This window comes from Bacillus rossius, chromosome 14 (assembly GCF_032445375.1).
Source record: "Bacillus rossius redtenbacheri isolate Brsri chromosome 14, Brsri_v3, whole genome shotgun sequence".
Taxonomy (NCBI): domain Eukaryota; kingdom Metazoa; phylum Arthropoda; class Insecta; order Phasmatodea; family Bacillidae; genus Bacillus; species Bacillus rossius.
Window position 1 is genome coordinate 742686 of NC_086341.1, and position 13123 is coordinate 755808.

The 13123-nt window shown below is 32.8% G+C and overlaps 1 protein-coding gene across 1 annotated transcript in view; it reads right to left on the reverse strand.

Annotated features, from left to right (window-relative positions):
• Positions 1 to 5037: 5037 nt before the first annotated feature.
• LOC134538947 (transcription factor LBX1-like) overlaps positions 5038 to 13123 on the reverse strand; it is a 146020-nt gene continuing 137934 nt past the window's right edge. Inside the window, exon 2 of the mRNA XM_063380564.1 lies at positions 5038 to 9851. Within this exon, the coding sequence (XP_063236634.1) occupies positions 9475 to 9851 (377 nt within the window). The 3' untranslated portion in view covers positions 5038 to 9474. The remainder of the gene's footprint in view (positions 9852 to 13123) is intronic.

The window sequence follows — 13123 nt, forward strand, 5'->3', positions numbered from 1 at the left end:
CGGTTATATTTTTTAGGGATTGAGGAAGAATCACCACACAAAGAGGAGAACGAAAATGAGCCCAGCAACGTATTTTGCATAGTGCTCTCTTTGCATCTCTTTGGCCAAGTACCCAATTTCTGTCCTTTTCGCGTCGGCAAAGTTTAACAACAAATATTTCAGGAAAACGTTGGGTTAATCTTCGGCCTTGAAATTTTACTCTCATCGCGCCCAAAGAAGTTTTGCTTCAAAAAATGAGCTCCTACTTATGAAATTTATCTGTACCTGTATATAACTTCTTTTGATTATAAAGTATTTCAGTTGCTCTTGCTGTGCAAAGACAAGTATCGCTACTTGGTCGAGGCCAGTGATTTCTAAATAATCAGAATGATAATAAACTTAAGTTTAATAGTACAGCATCTTCACAATTAAATGTATTTATTCATATTTAGAGTGTGGGTCTACATTTTGGTTGTGGTTGCCTCGAGTTCTTCAAATACCCAAAGAGTAGGAATATTTTGGCAATGATACGAATATGTAATGGACGGTTTTATACATGAATAATTCCGTTTACATTTTTAGGACCCATACCAAAATATTTCTTTGGGCATATCTCTCATTACGCCTATCCCTTCACTTGTGCGTAACTATTCTTACCACAGTCAGCATTTAATTACGCATATCATTCTTCCTCAGTCTTACCATGAAGGTATGCCATTTAACCTAACTAGTAAAAAAATATTTTTAGTTAAATTTGATAGCCTAAATTGTTATTTTAATACATATTCTCAGTTAAAGTGATTTTGGTTTATATTTGATGGTAATATTTCACTTTCCTTAAGCTCAACATTAAATATCAAATGTATTTACAAAAACAATTTATTTTATTAGATTTTGTGGACTCCGTGTGTTTGTGTATTTATATTCGTCGTATTTTATTTAGGTTGATTGTTTGTATCATTATTCCGCACCGAAAGATTCATTTAAAGAACGCATTACATATGATTTTATCCATAATAATGTGTTTACATTATTGTAATATATATATTTTATTTAGTTTTGAAGCCTGTATATTTTTCTGAATAAAATGTGTTGCACATCTCTCGATAATGGATAAAATTATATTATTTGCAACAACGTCAAAAATCACATAAAAATATTTACGATAAATATTATTTATTTATATCTCGATGGTGGTTCAATATAATCTTTAGAAGCCAATTGCTTATTTTATCAACAATAATAAATCACCTCAATTAGGTTTGTGATGAAACCTCTCATAACTCAGGGAAACGCAAAAAATTGTTAAAAATACATAGCTTCTTGATAAAATAACTACTCTCGCAGAAAATAAGATTATTTTAGACAAATCAATTAAAATATATAGTGACAACTCCATTCATGAGTAATTTTTTACTTTACTTGTAGAAAGTCTACTATTGATTATGTTAATAAATTCGCTATGCCATAATTGTCTATGTATTTTACCATGTTTTTACTAACTAGCTTTCTTGTATGTCTGTCCGGGTGGAATTTTATAATTAATTTTAAACTAACTTCCCGATGAGCTAGATACTTGACATTTGGACCATAGCTCAGAAGTGGATGACAATGCAGGAAAATGTGAAAAAAGAAGACGTAAAACGAAAAGGAAGAGATAAATATGAAGAAAACGAAAAAGACGAAAACAAACAATAAAAAGAGAACAAAACAGCAGAAATAAAAAAATGAAGAAAAGAAGAAAAATCAATTACCAGTTAGTCGTTATTTTAATAAGAAATCATTGAAATCAATAATAAACTATTTTATTTATTTTTAATCGTAAAATAAAAATAACGAAAATTACGACCTCAAGCATCATGAATATAGTCATATATTTAAAATTTTGACAAACGAATTTGACATTGATTTTTTTTAGTATTTGAATATAAGTTTTATAAAAAAATATTTTCGCTTGCTTCGTTATTTTATTTCTAAAATAATAATTTAATAGTTTGATGTATTATTAGTAAGTAGATATGACATTTTTCTATTTCAGATATAACCAGAAAAAAAAAGACTGAAATAAATCTGAAATTAATCGCATGTATCTGTAATGACGTCATCAAAGTATTTAAAATCAATTTCAAAATTTCATTCACATAACCCTAAAAAGCAGAAAATTATTATTAATTTTTTTTAATGTACAATGTTTTTATAACCGACTAAAAACTATAAAATAATTTATCTAATCCATATGAAGGATAAAACCATATACAGATTTCTAACTTTTTCTAAATTATCCTGAAAATTCATACTTCGTAACTTTTGATAGCTATTAAAATACTTGTAAGATTGGAAACGTAAAACATAGGGCACATGCAATGTATAACTATAAAGAGTGTAGAGAGTAGCTATCAATAAAAGAACTTAATTATCGGTTCACATTATTTTCGGTGCAATAAAATTGTTAGTTGAGCTATTAATGCATTAACTATCTGCTGCATGACTTTATTCATTGACTCTTTTCATTATGCTTGAGGTCTTAATAGTCGCATACGTTCCATTTACTTCATTCGCTATGCCATAATTGTCTATGTATTTTTTTTTCATATATTGTGTTAATCTACACATTCATTGTATTCTTACTTACTGTCATTGTAAAAAGGAATAAATAAATTAATACTCAAGTTTATATTTTCTACTACGTGAAGTGTGCAAATGTAGGCCTACATATATTTAATGTTCACATTTGGACTTATATTTGTAATTTTCTTTAGTGATTATTTTAACCTAAGCATGGTGATCATATTTTTCTAGTAAATCCTTAGAAATCGCAATATAATTATGTATAAAATACTATTATCTAAAAATATTTTACGTGGTGAAAATTTTCAACCACGCGCCTTTTAACCTCTGCTAGTCCATTTTCCCGTATCACAAGTATCAGAGCTTGCAGAGCTAGAAGCTGTCCTGGTATCATTCCCACAGCAATCATGTGTAACTGCATGGTGCATTTCTGTGAAACAGTGTTTATGTTGGCTTTAACAAACTGATCCGGAAAACGATTTTTCGTGTATCGTAAAACCAAAATTGACATTCAAAGGGCCTAACTGCCCCTTTATTTGATAAATGCTCGAAGGACCTGCAGGCCTACTCGTGACGTAAAAAATCACTAATAAGGATCTAACAATTAGCGTTTTACACAAACCTAAAAATATTTATATTAACGCGTTTTAGAAACACTAATAAATGCAAGTGATCCAATTTTAAACTAGCTTCTTTTGAAATTCGTGAGGAATTTGTGGTCTTAAATACGATATTAGATACGTTTTAAACATTTGAATAATTTGGAAACAGTTATACTTTTACAACTGTTGTATGGCATAGGCATTATAAGTTAACAACCTGAGGGATTTATCCTTGGCGATAAATTTAAATTTTGTATGAATATTTAAAAAAGTGAAGTTTAAATTTTGCGTCATTGTGATTAAGCTATGTTAAAAAATTGATAGTTTTGTTGATTGTCAAAAATGTTATATAAAATTGCAATTTTCTTAACCGCCTGAAAAATCCAAACAGGTAAATATTTATTTTACTAAAAACATTATACCAGGATATTACATGGTTTCTAAAACAAAGCAAAACCATAAACATTTTCGTAAGTGGAACGGAAATGATCATGTAAAATTACATATATTTGTAAATTTGCCCTAAGTGTATGAAATCAACTGTATCGCTACAAACAAATGTTTGCAGTAATAATGGGCTCGGATTCTTGCCCAGTGCCTACATTATAGTTATTTGTAAACCGCACACTGACTAGCTCTCCAGTATTGTTTAGCATTAGATTATCTTATGGATGGTTTAAAAACATTTCTTGTATAAAAAATCAACCACAATTCAAAATCAAGCGTCAATTTTCGTAAGTGTGACAAGAAGTATTGAGTACCTACTTTTCTTTTTCAGAAACGTATTTCAAATATGCAAACAAATAACCATAGCAATGTGCTGTACAGATTTACAATATTTTTTCTTGTAATATTACAAACTGTTTCTTGGAAAATGTTTTCTAAAGGAATCTTTTGTAAAATGATATTTTTTTCCCCGAGAAGGAAAACGCAGCAATGAATTCCTTACCTGGGCCGTGTTTACCTTCGCCTATCATCCTGCCTCTGCTGACTCGACGACAACTCGTTACTTAAAACTAAGCCCATTTGTCGAGCATGCTGTTTCGTAGCTGTTACTTGTTTTTATTGTTTTTATCTGTGTATTAACAACAGTCACTGATTATATATCATACAATTGTCGCAAAATATTTCTCCTGAACAGTTCAAACGCTGCTTGTTCCTTTGTTTTAGCATTTGCACACCAGAGTGTGCGCTGTGTGATAAGCGCGTGCGTATGTAGTTTTGAATCATAGTTTACATGTCAACATGTCCTAACCATGGATTACTTAGACTGACAACGTCGGTTCACTTAACCATATTAAATTAATAATTTTTTTTTTAGAAAAATTAGTTAATGGAGACACTTGTAATCGTTTTATTGTTCGAATTTTTATGAATAAACTTATAGATTTATCCAAATGTTAGTTTTTAGAGAGGCTAAAATGGATATATACTTTTAACTGAATATAAGCACTATTTGAATGATGATCACCTGCTATTAGCACTCAAGTCTTGAGTGAATTGAAATATGTATTTCTCTGTCCAAACGTCTAATTAAAATGGTAATATTTAAACTAAAGGTTTATCACTGGAATTGGAGTGAAAGTTTTCCGTGCAAAACGTGAGTCAACTAAAATAACTAACTGATGAAGAGGAAGTGTGAACAACTATTAGGTTTTTGTTACTCTGGCAGCAATGTAAGAGTGCTGTTTTAAAAGACTGCACTTGTACGTTATTATATTTACTATCATAGCTTGTCAATGCATATTTATTTTATTAAAAACTATACATATGTGTATCTTTTATTATAAATGGTTAATTGATAAAATATAAAATAAAGTAAGACATAATAAAGAGTTCCGCTTATTTTAAATACGGTTGGGTTTTAATGAGAATGAATACAATTGCATGTTTAAACTCAACACTGTATTTATTCTAACATCCATAACACTTAATATCATTTTATAAATATATACAGCACAAATAAATGAAGTATAAATGACAGACACATATTTTGCAAATAGAGCCTATACAACATTCACTGGAGTCAGTTTATTTGCGCTACAACATAACAACATGTCAACTATATTACACTTTGAAAGAAATTAATGAACATATACATGGAAAATGTTTTTATACACACAGGCAAGCTGATTTTGGAATAAATTACACCGATTTTTAAATATTAACATTTCGATTAAATACCTTTTTCTCTATTTACAAGTCCACTACATCTGAACTGAAACTCTGATAACGTTTGGGAACACTGGTAAAGTGATTCTTAATAGAATACATTATCATCGATCTTTCCTTTTTCTTTGTCACGTCATTTATTTTTGTACGTAAAATGATAGTTTCCAGCTTGTAACATACAAAATAGTTTGAAGAAACAGTCAAATATTTCTTGAATGCAACTTTTTTCACATATCGTTCCAAATATAATTCTTAAAATATTCTCTACAATTTTTGAAACAGTGATGATTGAATTGAGCATTTTGGCACCACTGATGAATCAGTTATCTGAAATTTTTAAGAATGAATATGTCGTAAGTACGCAAAGCTACAAAAAATACATAAATATTTCAATGAGCACTTTGATATAGAAAACATGCATCTTCGTTATGTACTAGCTGAGTTAATTGTACTTACAAATTTGTAAATCTATGCTCACGGAGTATAGTTTTAGTACACAATATACTACACTTAGTGTTTAAATGCTCAGATTAATTAATATTTTATGTTAAACCACACATAATTTACATATATCGTTCTCTCTTTATATCTTTCTTTCATTATCCGAAGTGTATATAAATTTAAAAAAAGTGTTAAAGAAGCTTTTCTCAGAGACTAGCGTCAAGAAATTTTTGACCGTAGTATATATTTCACACGAAAACTAACAAAATATGTTTTGATTCAGTTATAGAAAATCAAAATATATTAGGAACATTCTGAAGTATTTTTATCATTTAACTTATCAGTGATTAGGAACTAATTTTCAAATATGTAAGTGTATCTTTATGCAAGCAATTTTTAAGCTGATATTAATCTCCTTGGGATCATTTTAAAAGGAAAGTCTATAATTTATTTTTTAAAACAGAATTAAATTAAATTTTAGTAAATATTCAGATATTTTATGTCAAGTGAGCCATTTGAAATGAACTAATTAATTTTCGTAAGACAATTATTGATATTTTTCAACTATTAACGCTTTTTTTTCATTTTAATTTATATTTAATGCCAAAATACTCTAGTTGTGAAAACAATTGTTGCTTGACTTTGGAGAGATAACACCCGAACTGGAATCTACTTAATGATTTTTTTTTGTAAGGCCCGTTCCTGATACAAACCAGAAACAACTGACAATATATAATATTAAAAACAACTGCGAAACTGTAAAATATACTGTCGTAATATAAATAAGACATTAATTAATAAGTAAATTTAAGTAAATTATGATCATACATTTATGTTCCACGAAATAATTATTATTACTAAACAGATAAAGAATAAAACATCTGCAGACTTTTACTTCTGTAAGCCTACAACGTTCGACAACAGAAAATAACAAAAAATAACGGAAATATGAATATGCTCCGATAAATTAACATCATTGTAAAGATATAACCCATCCATAAAATAATTTCGAGACACTTTAATAGTTGTCATCGGCTGATAATATTCCCAAAAACATATTTCATGATAATGTCCACCCATATTTAAATGAAGTCATATATGTTTTCATACATATTGTAAGAGTAAAATAAATTATTTGTAACACTTTGATGTTTGTTTTTGTCAAAAACAGTTTTTGAGTCACTAAAAAAACGTTTGTTAGAACTTATGAGTGGCTGGTCAGTCCCACACATGATACTTTACATAACTAACGCAAGAATAAAATTTTAAATAGATGAGCACTATGAAAATAATTATTTTATAATTTACTCAAAGCTCAATGGAAAAATAATGCTAAGGCGTTTACATCATTGGGCAAGATAAATGAATAATTGATGTACTATTCATTTGTTATAACTGGATACATTTTTCTACATAACCATTAACTACCGCAACTACCTAGCTCACCCCAATTGAACTGTTTTAAAAGTTAAGTTAATATAAACACAAAGAGATATGAAACCATAACAAAACCATTTTTTGCAATTGATAACCAAATATTAAACAAAGAAGTACTCCAAATATATAAAAGAAAGTAAAATTCTAATGGCACGGTGTAAAATAGAAAATACATTATATAGTCTATGTACTTTTAATACTTAGCATGTGCCTTTAACCACTTGCACATACATTTTGATTGTTTCAATATGTTTGAGATCTTTAAATTGTATTAAATAAGACATGAATTTCTCACAAACGAGGTTCAGTCATAGGACGAGAAGAATATACATTTTATCATATGACATAAAACTATCATCTGATGAGGCAAGTCAAGGCTGACAGCTGCTGAAACCCTGAAGATTGCCTGTAAACACTTTTCTCTCACTCACAACGTTATCGCTTTCCATATTTTTTAGGGAGATAACACCTCTGTGGATTTTCTTGAAGATGGTACCTACGACACATGTATCTTTTGAGACGAGTGAATTATAAATTCATAAAAAGATATATTTAATTTGAACTGTTTTAACATAGCACCAAACCGATGTAAAATAAATGTTACTTGGTTTTATGTTTACTGAACACATAATTAATACACCAGAAAACTTACATTTTTTTTGTTCTTACTATAGCGGGAGAGGTAACGATATAATTATTTTCCAACACAAACAATATTTTTGTTAAACTAGTCATGAAATATCATTCTGGTTTGCACAATCATACGAAACATTTATTTGGGCGATCAAACATCAGTCTGGCGAGTCACGAACTGTTTCTACGCATCCTCTCACTATATGTACATAAATGTGAAAACTACTATTAGTCGGTTAAATTTGGCTGCAGATCTCTCAGATCTGATTCAAAATGATTCATTTATAGACCAGTTCGAACGCTTATATATTTTCACTCGAAGCGCTGGTATGAAAGCTCTCAGAAGACAGTCCCGGACAAGTCGACAGAACCGGAAGTAATTATCTCCCAAGTTGATTTGGGATATACATGTGCTTCGCCTGCAAAACTTTGCACGAACGTTAGGAGGGAGGTCCTAGGTTAAAACCTCGCCTTGCATGTGTGGGTCTTCCCAGATGCTGGTCCTGGCTGCGTGTCCGACTTCAAATGACCAGGGCTCTAACATTTTAGAAAAATGTTCTTCGGTTAATGAATGCATCTTCACGCAGGCTAGACTCAAGTAAATACCTTACACGACATTACTTAGTGCGTGACCCAAGTGCAAACACTTTTAAGAAACAAGGTCCTGGTTTAGCGGCTGATGGCCTCTGGAACAAGAGCCTAGACCAACAACCGGGCACCTCACCTTAACTTTCACAGAAGATGGCCTTGAATTAGTTCACTTTAACAGACTTTTCCAAAGGATGAACCTAGGTTCGTACCTTGCAATCCTGATACTGGACTTACTACTTATATGGTGGTCCTGCATTCACACGCAGCTTTAGAATAGGGTCGTAGCACTACATGCACTTATGTTCATGGGATAATGTCCTCTTGGAGATTGTCCTGGGGTTCCACCTGGGCACAGCACTGTCCAGCACGGTTCTAACGCCGTGGCTGAAGTCCTCTCTGACGAAGATCCTGGGCTAGTCCTCGACATGGATATCTGGTCAAGTGTCTCGTGGCCTCCACACACGATCAGTCCAAACTGACAGTCCGGACCTACCAGTCGGAACTGAACAATCGTAACTGTCATGTGTGTGTGTGTGTGTGTGCAAGGAAGGTGGGCTGATCAGTCCGAACTGATGGCTTCCCATCGACTAGAGCCGTGGACTAGAGAGCCCTCGGTCCAAACTGCCGTGTGTTGGGAACAGCGACTCGCCAGTCCAAACTGACAGTCCGGACCTACCAGTCGGAACTGAACAATCGTAACTGTCATGTGTGTGTGTGTGTGTGCAAGGAAGGTGGGCTGATCAGTCCGAACTGTCATTCCATCAGTCCATCAGATGAGTGTCATGGCAGACATCTTTATTTAATTTTTTTTTGTTGTTTTGCAATTTTTTTATATCTTAAAGTGAAATTTAAATTTCAACATCGACAGCAGGATTGATCGTGGGTGTGGAAGGCTCGTGAAGGTCTGGACTGATGGTGTGCAGAGGGCCTGTTAGAGATCGTACCGAGATCACGCCCGAGCACTGCACTGTCTGGAGCGGGCCTGGTAGAGATCGTCCCGGGATCACACTGTCTGGATCACGGTCCTAGCGCCGCACCCGAAGCAAGGTCCTCACTTCTCCGCCTTGTCGTCGCACGCGGCTGCCGAGACGCCGCCGCTCTTCTTCTTCAGGATGCCGAGGTCCTGCACGTTCTCCAGGAAGGACTTGTGCGCCGTGAGGATCTTGGTGTTCTCCACGTCCTTCTTCAGCTCCTCCATGTCCCTCTTGAGCTTGGCGCGCCGGTTCTGGAACCACGTGATCACCTGCGCGTTGCTGAGCCCCAGCTGGCCGGCGATCTCGTCGCGATCCGCCGGCGACAGGTACTTCTGGTACAGGAAGCGCTTCTCCAGCTCGAAGATCTGGTGGTTGGTGAAGGCCGTGCGCGACTTGCGCTTCTTCTTCACCTGCTGCCGGCTGTTGAACAGGTTCAGGTGGCTGCCCTGGCCGTCTGCAACACGACAGTCGGCGCTCACTTACAGCCCCGCACACCACCACCACCACCACAACAACAAGCCTTCTTACAATTACTATTCATCCCAAGGAGAATGCCTAATTTTTGTGTCGTTTGCCAATTTGACTTCACGTAACTCGTCACGTAAGTTGTACCAGAGGTACCCACTTCCAAAATGTCAATTTGAAAGCAGGAGATGACATTTGATTACGCAAAATAATAACCATATTATGAAGTTGTTTACATACACTGTGGCAAGACGATAAGCGGAACATAGTGACTACATTTGAGAACTGTAAAATTCAAGATAAGTTTTCATGACACAAACTATGTATTGTTTCATGTACTTAAATAAAAAATTAATGTGTTCTTTTTAAAATAATTAATTATAAAAACTAGAGGTTTAAAAATATCATTTTTCTTTGTAAACAAATAGACAGTGTACTATTAAAATTACGAGTATATTAGTTAACATTTTAAAACTATCTGTTAGTCAATACAGAACAGGCTGTATATTTATATGATCAGGTAAAGCAAATTTAAACATTGAATGAGCGAAATAAGCTGAGAAAAGACGTGAAAATAGTTTTGTAACAGGTGTAAAAGACATTTGTTATTAAGCTTATAACTTCCAGTAACAGGATAATCTGTGCACAGATTATCCCAAACTATTTTATAATACAGTTCTTTGTATTGCAGAAATAATATTTTCAACCCATTTGTAGCTAGGAGAGAGATTTTTTTTTTCACGAAACACTCTATAGCATCTTCTGTGTTTCCAGTCACAGCTATTTTGTGCGGAAGCAAACGCGTCCTAATTGGCGCGGCCAATTCAAGGTAATGGATTCTCCCGCAGATGGCCGCCAATCACAAACCTGCCTCTACTCATAGCTTATTGTGGTCTCTATGGAAGCACTGATGAATTCCCGTGTCTCTTACGACAACCAATAACAAGCGAGACCTTGATGCATTGGCTATTCGCAAGAGCTTCTTGACAGCAGTTGGCAAGCACATGAGCCAATCAAAACTTACCTCGACTACAATGACACCTGCTCACAGACATGACTGTATTTGTCAATTAAAAAAATAATGATTAAAAAGTTAAAAAATACTTTTACCTTAAAATGCATAAAAAGTAAACACGTGTTAGAAATTTTTCAAAAAAACTATAACACTGAAAATCAGCGTTGTCGAAAACGAGTAGGCGAAGGAAAAGGAATTGTGCTGCGGTTATATATATAACATAGCCTTGTCATTACGGAAATACCAATATGTCAATTTTTAAGTTGGATAAACACAGTGAATTTGGTAAGAATTATTTTACCTACAATATATCAATGTAATATAGAGATTAGCTACATTAAATTAATAATTGCTTTTAAACACTTATTGCTAAAAATCCAAAGAATAAAACATATATACTAATCATAAATCTATCGATGATGAAAATACATAATTTTACTTTTTTTTATCGTAGAGCGCACTATAACTTATTAGTTCTATGTTAATGTACAAAGATGTTTGTGGTTGCTACAGAATATTCGTTTCTTTTAGGGTCTTTGTATTTTTTCTGTGATTTAGTTAGAGCATGTTTTATTTATTTTTTGTTGTTTATTTTAATGTTCAGCGGATTAAAAATCAATATAAATTAAAATTTATGATACTTTGACACCATTGCCATTGAACTGCAAGAGTATGATTTAGGTTGATTAAAAACATTACATAATATCTGGTTTTACAAGACTGTGTATGGTAATTGATATGCAAGCTTGAAAATATTTTATCAGTATTATAAACAAAAAGTGTAGTTTATTTGTAAGATATGGGAGTAGCATATAACACACATTTGTAACGCTTAAACTATTTACTTGCAATCATGTTATTTTTCTTGGAAACTTAGAATCTGAGATTTATTTTCGTAAAGAAAACGTGCAGAATAGAACAATCATATTACTATTTACCATTCCGTTTGCTAATCAGCAGCAGTTAGTTCAGTGGAAAATTACCCAGTGCTTGATTTTTTACTGATTTGAATACTTACTGTAATTAAGAGAGTGAGTTACTAAATGTCTGGTTACCTTTGCCTTTTCATTGTCCGGTGGCGATTTAAAAACCAAATGTGGCATGTTGAACTGGTTCGAGGTCACCCTGTTTTGGGCATTTAATATTTAAAAAATATTTCTAGGACATTCGCAACATAAATCTTTCAACGAAAATGAGTTTGAGAACCGGTAGGCCTATAAATATGACGAAATTCGAAAATAAATATGTCTTCGTGGTAAGAGTAACGAAGTGTGAACAGCATCCATCTCAAAAATACGTTTCGAAACTCAGCGTTTATAAAATTGTTTATAATTTAACCTAAATATTAACAGAATTTATCCGGTTTTGTTGGATATGCTTGCTTCTATGAAATTCACTGAGCCGTTGCGTAGGTATACCACCTCAAAAATAATTTTAATGCGTCTTGTAAGAAAACTCTCAGGAAACTAGCTGCCAAAAATTTGAAAAGTGACAAGGAAAATAATGTAAACTTCTTAACACATTTTTGTGGGACTCATAAAATGTATGCTGTAAATAATGAGTTCAGATAATATTGGGGAGAATGGAGCTACAATAACGCTTGTTTAAAGAAACTTCTAGTTTTATATAGTGTATAATATAAGTACACAGAACTATTTTTGCAAATAGTTTCCAGACATTGTTTTATTAAAATTACAAAAACCAAAATGTTAGTGCATGATGGTTGTGTGTATTTCGTGATATGATCTGGACTCTTACAGGAACGCCAAGTTCTGCCATTTGGACTCAAATGAAATCAACACTTAAATAAAATCACTGTTATCAGAAATGCATAAATGTGCTCTTGTTGCGATAAAACACACATTGGGGCGGTTTATCAGGCAATGTAGATCCTTGTCGCTAATTTGCACTGTAGTGTTCTAAACACGTTTTTACAGGAAAATAATGAACATATTCTCACAAAAGGAACAAAAATCTTTGAAATTGCTTATTAAGGGCAAAAACAAGATACATTAGGGCTATTAGCTAAATTGATTTTGATGCCTGGTTAGTAAATTTTATAAAAAGAAAAATATCCAAAGACGAGAATGAATTTTTCTCTGAAATAGTATTCGATAACGTAACTTTCTTTACTAATTAGAATTTTTTTTAAACAATTCACCGTATTATTACGAAAGGTTTCTTTTTTAAAAAGAAACCTTTTCAAGAGGTCGCGACTTTAATCCTCGGTTCGACTACGTGTCTGC